This window comes from Salvelinus fontinalis, chromosome 5 (assembly GCF_029448725.1).
Source record: "Salvelinus fontinalis isolate EN_2023a chromosome 5, ASM2944872v1, whole genome shotgun sequence".
Classification (NCBI taxonomy): domain Eukaryota; kingdom Metazoa; phylum Chordata; class Actinopteri; order Salmoniformes; family Salmonidae; genus Salvelinus; species Salvelinus fontinalis.
The window spans coordinates 45,102,039-45,117,240 of record NC_074669.1 but is presented as its reverse complement, the minus strand read 5'-3'; the positions used below and the strand labels follow the sequence as shown (position 1 = coordinate 45,117,240).

The window sequence follows — 15,202 nt, the reverse complement described above, 5'->3', positions numbered from 1 at the left end:
TTACAATTTAGGAACATAATCTGTATTTTTGATGTAAATGGCATGTTATAGAATGGTGTAGATATATATCTTTTTTACATTTTCACTGGGTTTTGACAAACTTACCTCTGCAGCGATTGACATCCTGAGCGTCATTCTGGAGTTCCAGGGTGTCCAAAAACATGAACAAAGGCTCCAAGAACACCCAAAGGTCTCAGTATTGTGATGCAGGTCTTTTAGATGCTGTACACATGAAATTGTCATTCCGAACTTTATCCGCAACGTTATCATCCATTTTGTGGAACTCGAGCAACAATTTCCTGTGTGTGCTTATTGGCGTGCCTGCGTGTACTTTCTCGTTCCAGCCTGGCTGATCTTTTGAGTAACAATGTAACTAGCTACAGGTAATGAATGTCTTCATGGTGCAATATGCAGAAATCGGTAAAATTCTAATAGCTAGCTTAATTTCAGTTTGTGACCAAACAAGAAATGTATAGAGCATGGGTTTCCAAGCCAGGGGTCGCCTGATATGAAAATGGGGTTGCAGGAGAATTTCCAAAATCCTGGTTAAAAAAACCTACGAAAATGTATATTATAATATCGTTTGTCTCTCAAATCATTGGAATGTGGTTAACCTTAACTTCAATTTAAATTATTCAAATATAAAAGTTAAAATTCAACCAGAGAGCACCCTTAGATCATGGGAAAACCTCACTTGACCTTTGCACTTCAATCATTCCACAGTGAATGGCTCAGCCCGCTACGCTATGAAACTACACACTATTGCAGAGACTTTGATATTACCGGCCGCAATTGATAGGGTGAAAACAATGTGTGGGGAGGCTGACGCGCAGAAACTCGCATCAATACCTTTTGTCAGATAACACCGTGAAACTAAGAATTGATGCTATATTTAGCAATCAAGAGGAAACTCAAAAACTCCCCACCTTATGTTCTCCAAATGAACGTTAGCTGTGAGGGCCGAGATGCCCATGCATTGACTCTTGCTCGCTACATGTCGGGATGTTCTTCACAAGGACATATTGTTCTGTTCCCAAGCATGAAACTGCACAGGGTATGTTCAGTGTGCTGCGTGGCTATATTAACAAAAAAAATATTACATGGGATCGAATGGTTGGCTTTTACACACATGGGGCTCAATCTCTCACGGAATGGCAGGCAGGCAACTGCACTCTTGTTTATAATGTGTCTCCCTCTGCCATATGGACACATTGTATAATACACCCACTGAGCTATAATGAATACACTGACGGCAACTGGTGGCAAAAGAGCTGAGCGCGGAACTCCGAGTTATGCAGCAGGTAACTTCGATTTTAAACTACATCATGCACGCCTGTTCGCAAAACCATATGGCGATATGGGATAAGAGCATGAAAATGTTACTTCACACCGAGGCTTGGTGGTTATCGAAGAGTGTTGGCAAGATTGTTTTCATTGAGAGGAACTGTTATCATTCGCAACTAAACAAAAATATAAAAGCAACATGCAACAATTTCAAAGACTTTACTGAGTTACAGTTCATATAAGGAAATCAGTCAATTGAAATAAATTCATTAGGCTCTAATCTATGGATATGAAATGACTGGTAATACAGATATGAATCTGTTGATAATATATATATATATACACACACACACTACCGTTCAAAAGTTTGTGGTCACTTAGAAATGTCCTTGTTTTTGAAAGAAAAGCACATTTTTTTGTCCATGAAAATAACATCAAATTGATCAGAAATACAGTGTAGACATTGTTAATGTTGTAAATGACTATTGTAGCTGGAAACGGCAGATTTTTAATGGAATATTTAAATAGGCGTACGGAGGCCCATTATCAGCAACCATCACTCCTGTGTTCCAATGGCACGTTCTTAGCTAATCCAAGTTTATCATTTTAAAAGGCTAATTGATCAGTAGAAAACCCTTTTGCAATTGTTAGCACAGCGGAAAACTGTTTTTCTCCTTTTTAAGACAAAAGTCTAGCAATGATACAAAAAACATTACACCAGAAACATGTTCTTATCAACGTACCGTACACTATATATACAAAAGTATCTGAACGCTACAGGATACGAAGACATTCTAGACAATTCTGTGCTTCCAACTTTGTGGCAACAGTTTGAGGAAGGCCCTTACCTGTTTCAGCATGACAATGTCCCCATGCACAAAGCGAGGTGCGTACAGAAATGGTTTGTCGAGATCTGTGTGGAAGAACTTGACTGGTCTGCACAGAGACCTGACCTCAACCCCACCGAACACCTTGGAATTGGAACGCTGACTGCGAGCCAGGCCTAATCACCAAACATCAGTGCCCGACTTCACTAATGCTCTTGTGGCTGAATGCTGCGGGAACTTGCTGCCAATGTTCCAACATCTGGTGGAAAGCATTCCCAGAAGAGTGGAGGCTATTATAGCAGCAAAAGGGAGACCAACTCCATATGTTCGATGAGCAGGTGTCCACATACTTTTGATCATGTAGTGAATTACACTTGTATTAGTGCAGGTCTGTAGAAACTGATTTAAAGGCGGTTGTACTCTCTCTATCATGGCATTCTAACAGAAACTTGCAGCCTCTTGCTAGTCTTGTGTAATCCCTGATGATATAATGATCAGAGTGATAGTTATAATGAGCTACTGAGCTGCGGTAACGAACCACCTGTTAGGCCTGCTGCTGCTTATGTGGTCCTATGGAAGAATGCAGCGGGGCAGGAATATCATGTACAGTAGCTTAGCTACCGTCAGGCTAGCCGTGGGTGTAGGGCTGGGATATGCCAGTGAGCTCACAATACAATATTATCACGGTGCCGATACAATATGTATTGAGATTCTCACGATTCTATATGCATTGCAATTCGATATTGCAATTCGGTGTTCCAAACATATTGCTCTGCTGCAGAGGGACAAGAGAGTTCCGCGAGAAAATTGATTTGATCAGTCATGGAATTTAAAAGTGCTGAAAACATGTAGGTTCACCATTTTAAAAAGAAGATTGATAACAAGCTAGAGCTGTAGAAATACGAGGTTTGGTGCAGGTACAACTGACTAGCACCAGCTAACGTTTTTTGTTTATTTTGAGAATCCATACTTGGAGTCATAGAATCGATATGATATTGCTATATTCTGTGTCTTTTGTTTTTCCCCCCAATCACTATGTGGATGTGGGACAGAGATGAGGAAAGGGAGACGAGTAAGGGAAGGAATTGAAGACGGTTACCCTGGAAACAATCTCTGACATGTAGTAACTCTGTTTTTGTTTTTTTCTCCTGTCTAACCTGATCTTCACTTCTCTTTCTCTCTGTCTCTCTGTAGTCACGTGGAGAAGATCACTACTTGGCATGACCCTCGTAAGACCATGACGGCCGCCATGAATCAGATGAGCCTCCACGCTCCCCCACCCTCCGCCACCCCACAGCAACGCAACATGGCCCTGTCCCAGCCCAACCTCGGTTAGTGTCGCACACACACACACACACACACACACACACACACACACACACACACACACACACACACACACACACACACACACACACACACACACACAGCCTAGGGTTGAATACTTTCCTGGTATTTTACAAATGTTCCACTCAGAGAATAAATCACCTTTCTCCCGGGTAACCTGGTATTTCCCACCAAAACTGGAAGTTTAATTCTAAAACAAATGCAAATGTCTGGATTTTATTAGAGCTTTGATCATAGCTTTGATCGGCATGAAAATTCAAGGCTGATGCTACCTAAAGCCAGATGAGCCCTACATAAAGCCCAAATGATTGTGCTGTTATTCAACAGGCGTACTTCTGATAGGCTATAGGCCACAGCACATTACGCACAACAGAATAACATAAAAGCTCATCGACGTATGCTCTCTTAGGTAAATAAAGAAAACAGCCTCCAGTAATCTTTTTGGATGTGGACTTTATTATTGTATTATATGGACTGGAATTTCACACCTCATTCAAACCATGAAGCTGGGAGAGAACATGCACTGCTGGTGCAGGACATGCGGCCTACAAAGTTACAATTATAGGCTAGTGAATTAGTTTCATTCTGAAATATAATAGGCCTATTTTAAAAAACGGGATAATTAGTAGGCTGACACATTAGCCCACCTTTCACAATATTTCCCCTAATGTTGTGCGACGTGTGTATTACCTTCATTCCTTCCTCGCGCTCATCAGGTAAATTATATTTGATTTGTTTTGTTGTCCTTATCTTCATTGTAATGACATGCTTGAATAATATAGGACTAAAATAAGATGCAGACGGCTTATGGGTCTGAATAAATAACTGCTATAGCAGCCAAACTTAACTGGAAGACTGTGGTCTGGGTCCGAACCCAGAGAAGGGTCAATCCGGACCGGACAACATCGCATTTTGTTATATAAATGTCAATCAATTATATTTAGACAGCTTTAAAAAAAATCAACCGGGCGCAGCTGCCTCTCAGCAACCTCTTTCTCGCGCTCTCTCGAAGCAACGCCGACCCCACCTCTACAATCGCGTGGTTATATGCAAATACAAGAGGCCGCTTACCCAATCACATCAATCCAAATATCCTCTGCGGAACATTGGGACAAGCAAGCAGAAATAAAGTGCGGTTCAACTGTTAATATCACACACAGAAGACGCTTAGTTACCAGTTTCTTTGTTAATATGGCTTGTTAAAAAAATATGTTTACTCTTTAAACCGTATATTCTTAGACGAGCGGGCGGAAATGTATTTATTCATTCTCCCCGCGAGTCCATAACTCTCCTGAAAAGTGCCAATGTTAAGCGCCATTATGACATCAGGCATGGTATCCATTAAGCTATTCTAGTCTTGCTTTCTTTTCCTGGGATCCCACAAGAGCTAAGGGAGAGAGGCCAGCGGAGAGCATGTGCGTATTGCTTAAGAGTGAAGACCGAAACTATAAGTTCGAAGCTTATGCATATTAAACCTTCTGAGTCGATTGAAACCCCTGAGCATCAATCGAACATAAAACATTCCCCATCAAAATCCGCCTGTTTAAACTCGATTTGTTTTTGTTTTTTTGTATGGACTGCGTCTCAATCTACCGCAGCCGTCTGTCAGCCTTCCGCATCTGCAGTGGAAAGTGGCAGAGCTACAGCACTGTTTGTTAGATCATTCCGAAAACGAATATGATCACTCTATGGAAGGATAAGACGCTCACGAACATGATGGTGATCTCCGTTTTGCTCTAGGAACCCGTCGATGTGCCAACTTCTGTCTGTAATGTCCGAACCGTTTGGGCTACAAACTCTCACAAACACGATCGTTCTGCTCTACGATACCCCCCCCCCCCCCCCCTTCCTAAATAAAATGGCTAAATGATCCATGGTACGAACACCTTAAAACAATTCCTTATGTTAACTTAGTAGAACCCACCCCCATAATGAATTAGCTAAATATAAGGGCTAATGCTGCATTGAATTTATTAGCTAGGCTAGGACATCTATCTACAGTATATCTATATCAATACTGTATCGTCAACAGGATTATATATTTTGGATACAATTTGAATGGAATTGACGGCGAGAGAAAGACCATGCTTGCGTATGCACTGACTTAAAGCAACGATATTTGAGTGCACCTGCAATTTTAATGAAGTCCCCCCCCCCCCCCCAAAAAAAACTAAACTATAAGGTATTTGTATATGTTATGGATCCCAATTAGCTGCTCCAAGGTCCGGCAGAATTAAGGCAGTTATACAATTTCAAAACATCACAATACATTCATTACAGAATACACAAGTGTATGCCCTCAGGCCCATACTCCACTACCACATATCTACAATACAAAATCCACGTGTACTTGTGTGTAAAGTGCGTATGACCCCTGAAAGCCAGATGGAAATTAAATTAGACGCGCATTCAGATATATTGGTTATAATATTACTGTAGCATACAGTAGGCTATGCTGCAGCAAATGTACCAGTCACAAGAAAAAAAAGTTACCAGCTGATGAAGTGATACATGCATTGTGAACTGCGCTCCATATGAGATGCGCTGTCTGTCCCCACCCTGAACGTTGGCTTGATCATGCACATAGCAGAACAGATAAGACAGATTTAGACGTCGCATATAATTTAACAGTTCCATTTCACGTCATGCTGTTCATATAATTAATTTATAATAATTTACTGGTTTCTCGCAGTTATTTATCCCGGGAAACGGTAGTGAGTTTGGGCAGGATATCTCTGTAAATCTCGGTAACCCGATTCACGCTATTAAACCCTAACACACGCAACTGAGCCAACCGCCGTGAGCTAGTAGCTTACCAAAACACACTAATATCCCACTTCTCCTGACGCCTATGTGCTTACATATCCGCCACAGACACTGACCATTGTCACTCTGACCAATGACGTCTTTCTCCCTGGGGACTACCACAATAACATGCGCAGTCCCTTTCCACAATAACGCCAAAGAATGTGTGTGTGAACCAACCAAAAGCCAGGATCTGTGTTGCCTGAGAGAGACATGTTATTGTGTTGAAGGTGAGATAAGGAAGCCCTCCCCACCCTCTTATGCTCCACTTAGTCTGACAGAGCCTGACAGCTCCTTCATAACACAGATTGGCATTGACTGGTTAATCTCATTCACGTTAGCATTAGCCTAGCTCGCACCTATAATAGACCTAGCTAACCCATATCACAGCCACCTGGCTCAGCCTGCAGAACATCACCTCGTTCAGTTCCACTGCCTCGTTCAGCGCTTTGTTATGCCATTTTAGTCGATGACATGGAAAAAAGGTGTCTGCAGTTGGAGAGGGATGGGCTGAGTGTGCAGTGGAGGGGTAAACTAAAGAAAGTTTGAGAGAGCCAAACAAGTGGAAAATTTAAAGAGAGACCTAGGAAATTTAGGACAGACAGAAATGGAGAGGGATCGCGTGTGTGTGTGTGTGTGTGTGTGTGTGTGTGTGTGTGTGTGTGTGTGTGTGTGGCCCAGTGTATGAATGGAGTCGCTCAACCTGAGTAGTTGTATATACACCGCCCTGCTCGACTTGTTCAAACGTCACTGGGATGTTTTTCTCCTCCCTACTCTCTACCACTGCTCTATTGGAGTGATGTCACACACACACACACTCACACTCACACTCTAAAACCTATGACTTTAAAATAACTCTGATGGCTGTTCCTAAAACACATCAGGACTAATCCTGACTGGAGCCTGTGGGCCTAATTCAAACTTCTGTGCACATCTTCCATGGAAAGTTTTCATAAGTAAAATTTTGACAAATGTATATCTCAAAACTGGATTTGATCATCATCCCCCCCTCTTGCTAGAACAATGCTTGCGGACACCCCAGTCTTTGTTGTCAGGGGAATTATCTTTGTCTTTGTTGTCCTGGTGGCTGTTTTCTACCTCTTTTTGTTTTCTTCTGTTCTCTCCTCTCAGATGGACATGTTAGCACACTCTGCTTTAGGGTTTTAACAGACAACACACAGGTCTATGGTTGCCAGTTAGAGGTCTTGATCCCGTACTGTAGATTCTGTCTACTCCCAGAGGAGTGCTGTGATTCTTGTACGGGTATAGAGTGATCATCACCAATCCTGGTTCTGGAGAGGTGATGGTGTGCAGGGTTTTGTTTCAGACCAGCACTCAAACACCTGATTCTAAGAAACAAATAGAAATATACTGTAGCTACAAGGTATCTCTCCACTACTACGTTGGTGATCATGACCACTGTCTCTGTAGTTCTAGAATAGATTCAGTGGAATTTCACCTCCCACGCATCCCTTGACACTATCTCCCATGGCAACTCAGCTGTTTTCAGATTTAGCTCTAGTCATGACTAGGCTCGTCTCCACTGTTAGCCATGTTGACTCATCATGAAACTTGTGAGAAAGCCCTCTGCTCCTCTCCATTCCACTTCAACTCCTTGACTGTATCCTTAGTCAAATCACCCGATGAAACAAAAGGTGAGTGACTGAGGAAGAAACATTGAAAATGTGTCAAACTGTAATTAGTTAGATTACTGTTCACCAGTATGTTTCTGCTCCAAATAATTAAAATCCCCCAAAAGCTTTATTGTCCAATCAAATTAACATACTGTAAGATATGAAATTTGGATACAAGAAACCTGCATCAGTCAGGCTTGGTAAAGGTGAAGTACTCTGGCTGATGTGGTGTTGCTGCTGCTTGTGAACAGGAGAGCTGCCTGATGGCTGGGAGCAGGCTGAAAACCCTAGTGGAGAAACCTACTTCATTGACCACAAAACACACAGAACGTCTTGGCTCGACCCGCGCGTGGATGCTCGCCTCAGTAAGTACCCTCTGGACCGCAAGTGGAGCGCAAATCCCCCAAATCGCTACCTTTTTCAACTTGCTCAAACCCAACCAACCAATCAACCCCCTTCATCCCCAATATTACTAGCGTTAAACTAATCAAACCATGCCCCTTGATCTCTCATACCTGACCATTGACCCCTTGCCCCCTGTTGCTTCCTGGGACCGAGCTTTGCCTGTGAGAAGCTAGAAGCTAGAGGAATGCTTTGCTTGGACAAGAGTTAGCTAAATCTTCCTGAGAAACCCAATCACATGCTTATCTGGATATCAAGTCTGATTCCAATAGCCAATGACAGTGCCAAGTCTGATTTATGAAAGCCAATAAAAATGATTGCCTCTCCCTCCCACCAGTGACCAATGGTTCTCCTGCTTTCTACATGTGATTGTGTCACTTCCTGTCCTGACAGTGCTCTCCTATCCCTGCATGATGATTGATTGATTTTGTGTGTGTATTTGACATATGCATTTGTGTGCTTGTATTTCAACTAAAGTCTGTTTAGTTTCTCAGTGTTTTAGTTAGTGATGTGAGTGAAATAGTGGGAGATGTGTTTATGCATGGACGAGGTGTGTGTATGATTTGGCGTGTCGATGAGGTGTGTGTCTGGGGGAGCAACAGGAGAGTACCCAGGAGCTCTGTGCGCTGGATAACCTCCACACCATCAGGTCCCTAGATGGATGTTGTCAGGTCCCTAGATGGATGTTGTCAGGTCCCTAGATGGATGTTGTCAGGTCCCTAGATGGATGTTGTCAGGTCCCTAGATGGATGTTGTCAGGTCCCTAGATGGATGTGGTCAGGTCCCTAGATGGATGTGGTCAGGTCCCTAGATGGATGTTGTCAGGTCCCTAGATGGATGAGGTAAGACCAACGAGGCAAAACAGAAGCTTTCTTTGACAGAGGAGAATTAATTGGTGTCAGATTTTAAAATGGGAATTGTTTTCTGCCTGGAGAATGGACTGGTTTACACATCCAGGAGAGGAACATATCAACCCTAAATTGCTCTGTTAAAAATTCCTCTGAGGAATGTGGAAAACATTAACTTATAGTCCGCTTTATCTTTAGTTGGCACTGACCTTAAAATAATGCATTTACATTTTAGTCTTTCATTCCCCAGCCAACCGCCCAAACGGGTCCTGTTGCACAAGGGGCTGTCCTCAAAGACTGGCTGTGTGTGAGTGCTGCCGGCCTGCCTGATCCCCGACCACACACACTCGCGTGCAAGCATGCACACACAAACACACGCAAACACACACCTCGATCCTTACAAGTGTCACTTCCACATATCCTTTTATATGATATTAAATCACTCTGCTGTCTCTTATCAAATGTAACACACCCACGAACGCACGCACACACAGGAGATGGTGGAGGTTTTAATGAGTTTCTGTTTTTCCACGTGTTAGCTGACGCTGTTTCTGGGAAGTAAACTAAACAAGGTCTTCGTTGGCAGAGCAGCGCCACTCGGTACCTATCGTCCCCCCCCCGTTTCTCAGCCTCCCTCTCTTCCTTATTGTTTTTCTCAATGCCCTTACCTCCTCCCTTTTACTTTGACCCCAACTTCTCTGCTACTCCTTTCTCTCTCTATTTCTCTCCTGATGTTGGGACAGAGTTGTGAGGGGTTGTAGTGTGCTGGCTCGTCTTGTTGCTCTAGTCTATCGGAGAGGTTAGAGAGGGGGAGGTGAGGGGAGAGAGGTGGGGAAGCGCGAGGGAGATCATGGGAGAAGAGGAGGGTAAAACAGGAGGGAGTGGAGGAGTGTTATTTTACTTGTGACTGAGGCTGTGGGGAGCTGTGCAAAGCCTGCAGTCTGTTTTCTGCAGCCCCAATATGCACACTCTGACAGGGTGTGTCCTGCCCTGTAAAGCTTGTCCCAGACCCAAATCAAAAAATGCTGCTCTGAGTGTTTCTGTGTGCAATTGCATGCATGCCATGCCATGTGTATGCATGTGTGTCTTTGTCTGTTTGGCCCCTATCCAAACTTAGGGCCCCCACTCAAGCTATTTGGTTTTAACAAAACAAGGGTGTAATAAATACATGTTCCCATCATTGTCATGTACTTTAGCCCAGGCCTCTTAATAGCTGTAAGCATACTCTATTTGATATGTTTGAATGTCTAATGGACAGTTTCCTGTCCCTTCACCAACATGAAGACTGTTGGTTGCAATGAATAGCTTTGGAACCAAAATGGCCGTGCATCGGGCCTCTGGGAATTACATCATTGAGTGTAATAGGACGATTATGGATGGTTGTTTTGCCGACTTGTGAAGTACGTTAAGGGGCTCTGAGGAACACCTTATGGTCCACAAATGTGTTGCTTTTATAGAAAGATGAAATCATACATTGCATGACAGCTAGGCCAAAACCATTTTTTTCCTTACATGAGTCAAACTTTCCCCACACACTTTGAGCCTGTGTTGAACCCATTTGGTTGTGATTTGGGAAAGGAGGTTAGGTAAACTATGTATGTTCCTTTGCTCTTCATCCAGACTTCAAGTAAACTACAGGTCCAGCTGACAGATGGGGGGGGGGGGGGGGGGGGGGTGGAGGCACACTGAACTGCCAAGGGAGAGAGGGGAGGAGGAGATAGAGAGAGGAGGCAAAGGAGAGTGAGATGGAGGGAAAGAGAAACAGATGTGCTGAGAGAGATAGAAGGAAAGAGATGGGGTGAAGGAGAGAGAGCCCGACTGTGTCTGTCCACACTGAAACCACCAGACTGTCTGCTTTTTGTGCCATGTGCCTTTTCAGCTCCAAATCGGGCCTTTACGGCTACATTTATGCCATGTGTGATTAGTTTACGTCACACACACACACACACACACACACACACACACACACACACACACACACACACACACACACAATGACTTTGTGTTCTGGAGAATCCATTAAAAGTTTGAGCAAGTTTTTCTTCAATACTGTTGAAAAAATACTGGTGAAGCTGCAGTTAAAGACCTCCATTGAGGTGTGAATAATGTTGACCAGGTGAATGAACTGACCATATCATGATCACATTTCTCCCTGTCCAAAGCCAAGGCAGGCTCTGTCCTGTACAGTAACTAAATACTGTATGCTTGTTGTGCTTGGATCACCCATCTTTCTCCCCCCCCCCCCATTTCTCTCTCTTTTTCTGTCAGTCTAGTTGTTCCTGTGAGTAGGGTGACTGTGTCTGTCCTGTCCTGAGACAGAAAAACAGAACACTGCATCACTGTACTGGCCTCCATTAAGCTACACTTCTCTCACGCTGTGTCACTGAGCTGGCTGGGATCACAGAGTCGGACATAGGGGCTAGCTAATTATTAACGACCACTGGTAACAAAGAAAACAGCTCATCACTGCTTGATAATGATTTTTCAGTCTTCGAAAGAATGTGCTGATGATTCACTGACTAGAGACCGTAGACAAGTCCCAAAAACAATGTTCTCTGATTTTGTTTAGTTTTTCTGAAACCAACCTTACTGACCCCTTTTGGCTGTTGTCTGGAATAGCCAGGTCTAGATGCTATTGCTGGAGGTCTAGTCTGTCCTGGCCATCTGGTTTCCCTTAAGCGCAGGAGCAGTATTCTATCCATATTGCTGGTGTGCTTTAAAGTATGTGGCTTAGGCTCTGTTGACAGTGAGAAACAACCTGACCAAGCTCTATCACATGTGCAGTGTTTATGCCGACAGTCTACATCTGTGTGCGTGTGGTGTGCGTGCGCGCACACGGTGTTTTTGTGCATGTACAAAGGACGTCATTGTAAAACAAGAATTTGTTCTTAGCTGACTTGCCTAGTTAAATAAAATGAATACATGTAGCCTATGCGTGGGTGATCAATTTCCAGCCTAACTTACTATCTGGACCTTGTCTCCTTCCCAGAGCAGTGGTGTGAAAAGAGGTGATGTGGAACTAGTGAAGTGACCTGAGCTCAAAGTGTTCAGAATCAGCTGCTGTTCACCTGATTGAATAGACCTGATAGAAGTGTCTACAGTAGTACTGTGTACATACTAGCGCAGTCATTCTTATCACCGTACTATAAGCCTCAAGATAACCCTCTCGCCCCTTTTCTCTGTCATCCACTGTGTTTGTCGTTTCTAGCCTTAATAACAACCCCCCCCTCCCTCCTATCTCCCTCCTCTCTGTCTCTCCCTCCACAGTGATGTCCCAGCACCATCACCAGCAGCAACTGCAACACACCCAGCAGCAGCAGCCCCAACAGGCCCAAGCCTTAGGCTCACCTGGCTCACTCCCCCAGCAGCAGAGCTCCCAGGCTGGGATGATGAGCCTCTCCAGTCCCCTGGGCGTGGGGGTCAGTTCCCAGCACCAGCAGAAGATGAGGCTGCAGCGCATCCAGCTGGAGAGGGAGAGGATCCAGAGACGACAGGAGGAGCTCATGAGACAGGTGAGGCAATCTAGACCTCAACAATAACCCCCAGCTGCTAAAGTATGATCCCGTATGAGTCCTCCTGAGCTCTAATCAAGAGAAAGTTCTTGGTTAAGTAGATGTGACCTAGTACAGTATAAGCAACAGCCCCCTATTTCTAGTAAGCCCTATAACACACAAACGTATTACACCCCCCCCTTCCCTCATCCTCCCAGTCTGGTCTGCCCCTATGGCCTTGGTCTCACAGATAGAGAGACTGCTCTGTTCTCAGTCTTCCTGTTCAAGTCTCACTTTTGTTTATTGCTCACAATATCGCTAATCACTCATTATCTCCTCTTTTCCTCATAGAGACACTTCGACCAAATTTATTCAAGCTAAACACACATTAGCATGTAGGCATACACATACACACTGGCCACAAGTCAACACACCACAAGCCAACACATCTTTCTCAGAAAGACAGGAAATTGACCGCTTACCTCGGCAGTAGTTTCTTTTGAGCGCATGCTTTGGGCCTTTTTATGGCGTGCGGCGGGAGGGGTTTGGGGGGATTAAACATTAGCATCACCTTGTGGCTGAAAGGGGTAGTAGCTACTAGCTACTCTCTGTTTTAAGTATCTACTCCTACACTTACACGAAGGCAGGGTAGTGTTTAAAAGCAGTGTTTACATTGAGAGTGAAAGAGAGAGGGCACACTGAACTCTTAAGGCTTGCTTCCTAGCAGAAACAATTCAGAAGAGTTCGACAACATTTTGTGACGTTTTGGACTTCGACAGTTTTTCGGCTGCTCAGGCACACCAACATTTTTTATTGAGGTAAGCTGAAGTCGGTAGCCGATTTGTCGGTGATTGGTCAACAGTAGAGATTCTTCAATAAAATCCTTGTTGTCATTCAACGAGAGACGACTCATTTTCATGCACATTTTTTTCATTTGAGAAATACTGCACCTAAAATTACGGCTAAGATCTCCTTTCTTGCCTATTTTGAGGAAGTTTATACTGGCTACGGCATCTCAAAATGGACAAACAGTACTATTGTTTTTGAAACAAAGATCTTTTAAGGGAGTATGCGAGCACACTTGTTCAGCGCTAGCCGAACTGAAGCATGCTGAAGCCTTTAGTGTGTCAGAGATGTGCACACCAGTCTGTTTACAAAATGGCTGCCTTCAACATCCAGCAGTGACCTCATCCAGGAAGTGTTTATCTTACCCAGAACTCTTTGGCTCTCATTTGGCCCACCCTGAGCACTGAGCAGCACTGAATGGCCTGGGGTCTGTGGGGTTGGCCAAGGGTTGGGAGAGGGGAGGTGTGTGTGGTGTGTCAATAAGGCCCACCCTTAGCAGTAGCGTCTCTATTTTACACTGTCCTCCCCTAGACTCTGCTTTGGTCTGACTGTCTGTAAATAGATCCCTATATACCGCTGTATTCCTCCTCTAACCGTTCTGTTCACTACCATACAGTGTGGTGTTCAGTCCATCCAGCTCCAATGTCACACACACCTATCAACTGTTATAAAGCTGTAGCCTGGAAAGCCCCTTCCCTTTAGATATACAGCCATTTTGTTACACACACAGCCCATCAGATGAATGGGGAAGCCATTCAAAGTGAATTGGAACGGCAAGCTGGTGTTTCTCAGGTGACTGTGCACTGGGAGTTAGTAGTGCCTGAGGCATAGAGACTGACACTGATCCAACCCCAGAAACAGTGTCAGGGCAGCGGGACATGCAAAGGTTAGCCCCCTCTCTCTCCCCTCCGCCAAGTCCCACCAGTGTAGGTCTGTCTTTGACACTCATCCCGTGCGAGTGCCTAACTGTGTGTGTGTTTGGGTAGGGTTACCTGTACATCAGAAAGCACACACCTGTTACTTAACCAGTGGCCCACTTTCTTTAAGACTGTTAAGTGTGTGTGTCTTCACATCAGATAATTGCTGTGAAGTTCACACACTCACTAATATATTATGCTCTACTGGGGCCTGGAAAAACACGACTTGGTTAATTGTTCTGTAATAGTTGTACGAAGCAGATTCTGTCCCTGTTCTGGAGTCAGCAAATGTTTCTCCTCGTTGTGCTGTAGCACATGTGTTCTTGAACAATAATGAACATAGTTTCAGTAATCTTGAATCTCTCCTCCCCTTCTCCTCCTCTTCTCCTCCCCCTTCCCCTGCTGCCTATTGCTTCCCCCTAGGAGGTGGCGCTGTGTAGACAGCTGCCCATGGACTCGGAGAGCATGGCACCAGTGCCCACCCCCGGTGGCAACCCTGCCCAGCCCATGACACAGGGCAACATGCCCACCAATGGAGCCGACCCCTTCCTCAACAGGCAAGTTCACTCCTGACTCCTCCCATATAATACCTATCCCTCCTCTCTTTTGCTTCTGTTTCGTCTGCCCCCCCTCCTTGCTCTCTCTCCTCTCACTCCCTTCTTTCTCAACACCCCCTCTCCCCTCTGTCCCTCTCCCACTTATCCCCTTAGCTATTCTCTTCTCCTTCTCCTCTCAACCTGTCTTCTGCTTTCAGCTTTCAAACTGTAGTGTGAGATCCAGTTTGTGGACAGAAGGGATCAG

At 44.4% G+C, this 15,202-nt stretch overlaps 1 protein-coding gene across 3 annotated transcripts in view; it reads left to right on the top strand.

Moving 5' to 3' along the window:
• The window catches only part of LOC129855661 (WW domain-containing transcription regulator protein 1-like), a 77,015-nt gene that overhangs the window by 58,012 nt on the left and 3,801 nt on the right, over window positions 1–15,202 (top strand). Inside the window, exons 2-5 of one of the 3 annotated variants that reach the window (XM_055923559.1) lie at window positions 3,306–3,442; window positions 8,149–8,262; window positions 12,415–12,659; window positions 14,828–14,958. In XM_055923559.1, the coding sequence (XP_055779534.1) occupies window positions 3,306–3,442; window positions 8,149–8,262; window positions 12,415–12,659; window positions 14,828–14,958 (627 nt within the window). Of the gene's footprint in view, window positions 1–3,305; window positions 3,443–8,148; window positions 8,263–12,414; window positions 12,660–14,824; window positions 14,959–15,202 lie in introns of all 3 variants that reach the window. The other 2 variants (XM_055923558.1, XM_055923560.1) reach the window with 2 other exon arrangements.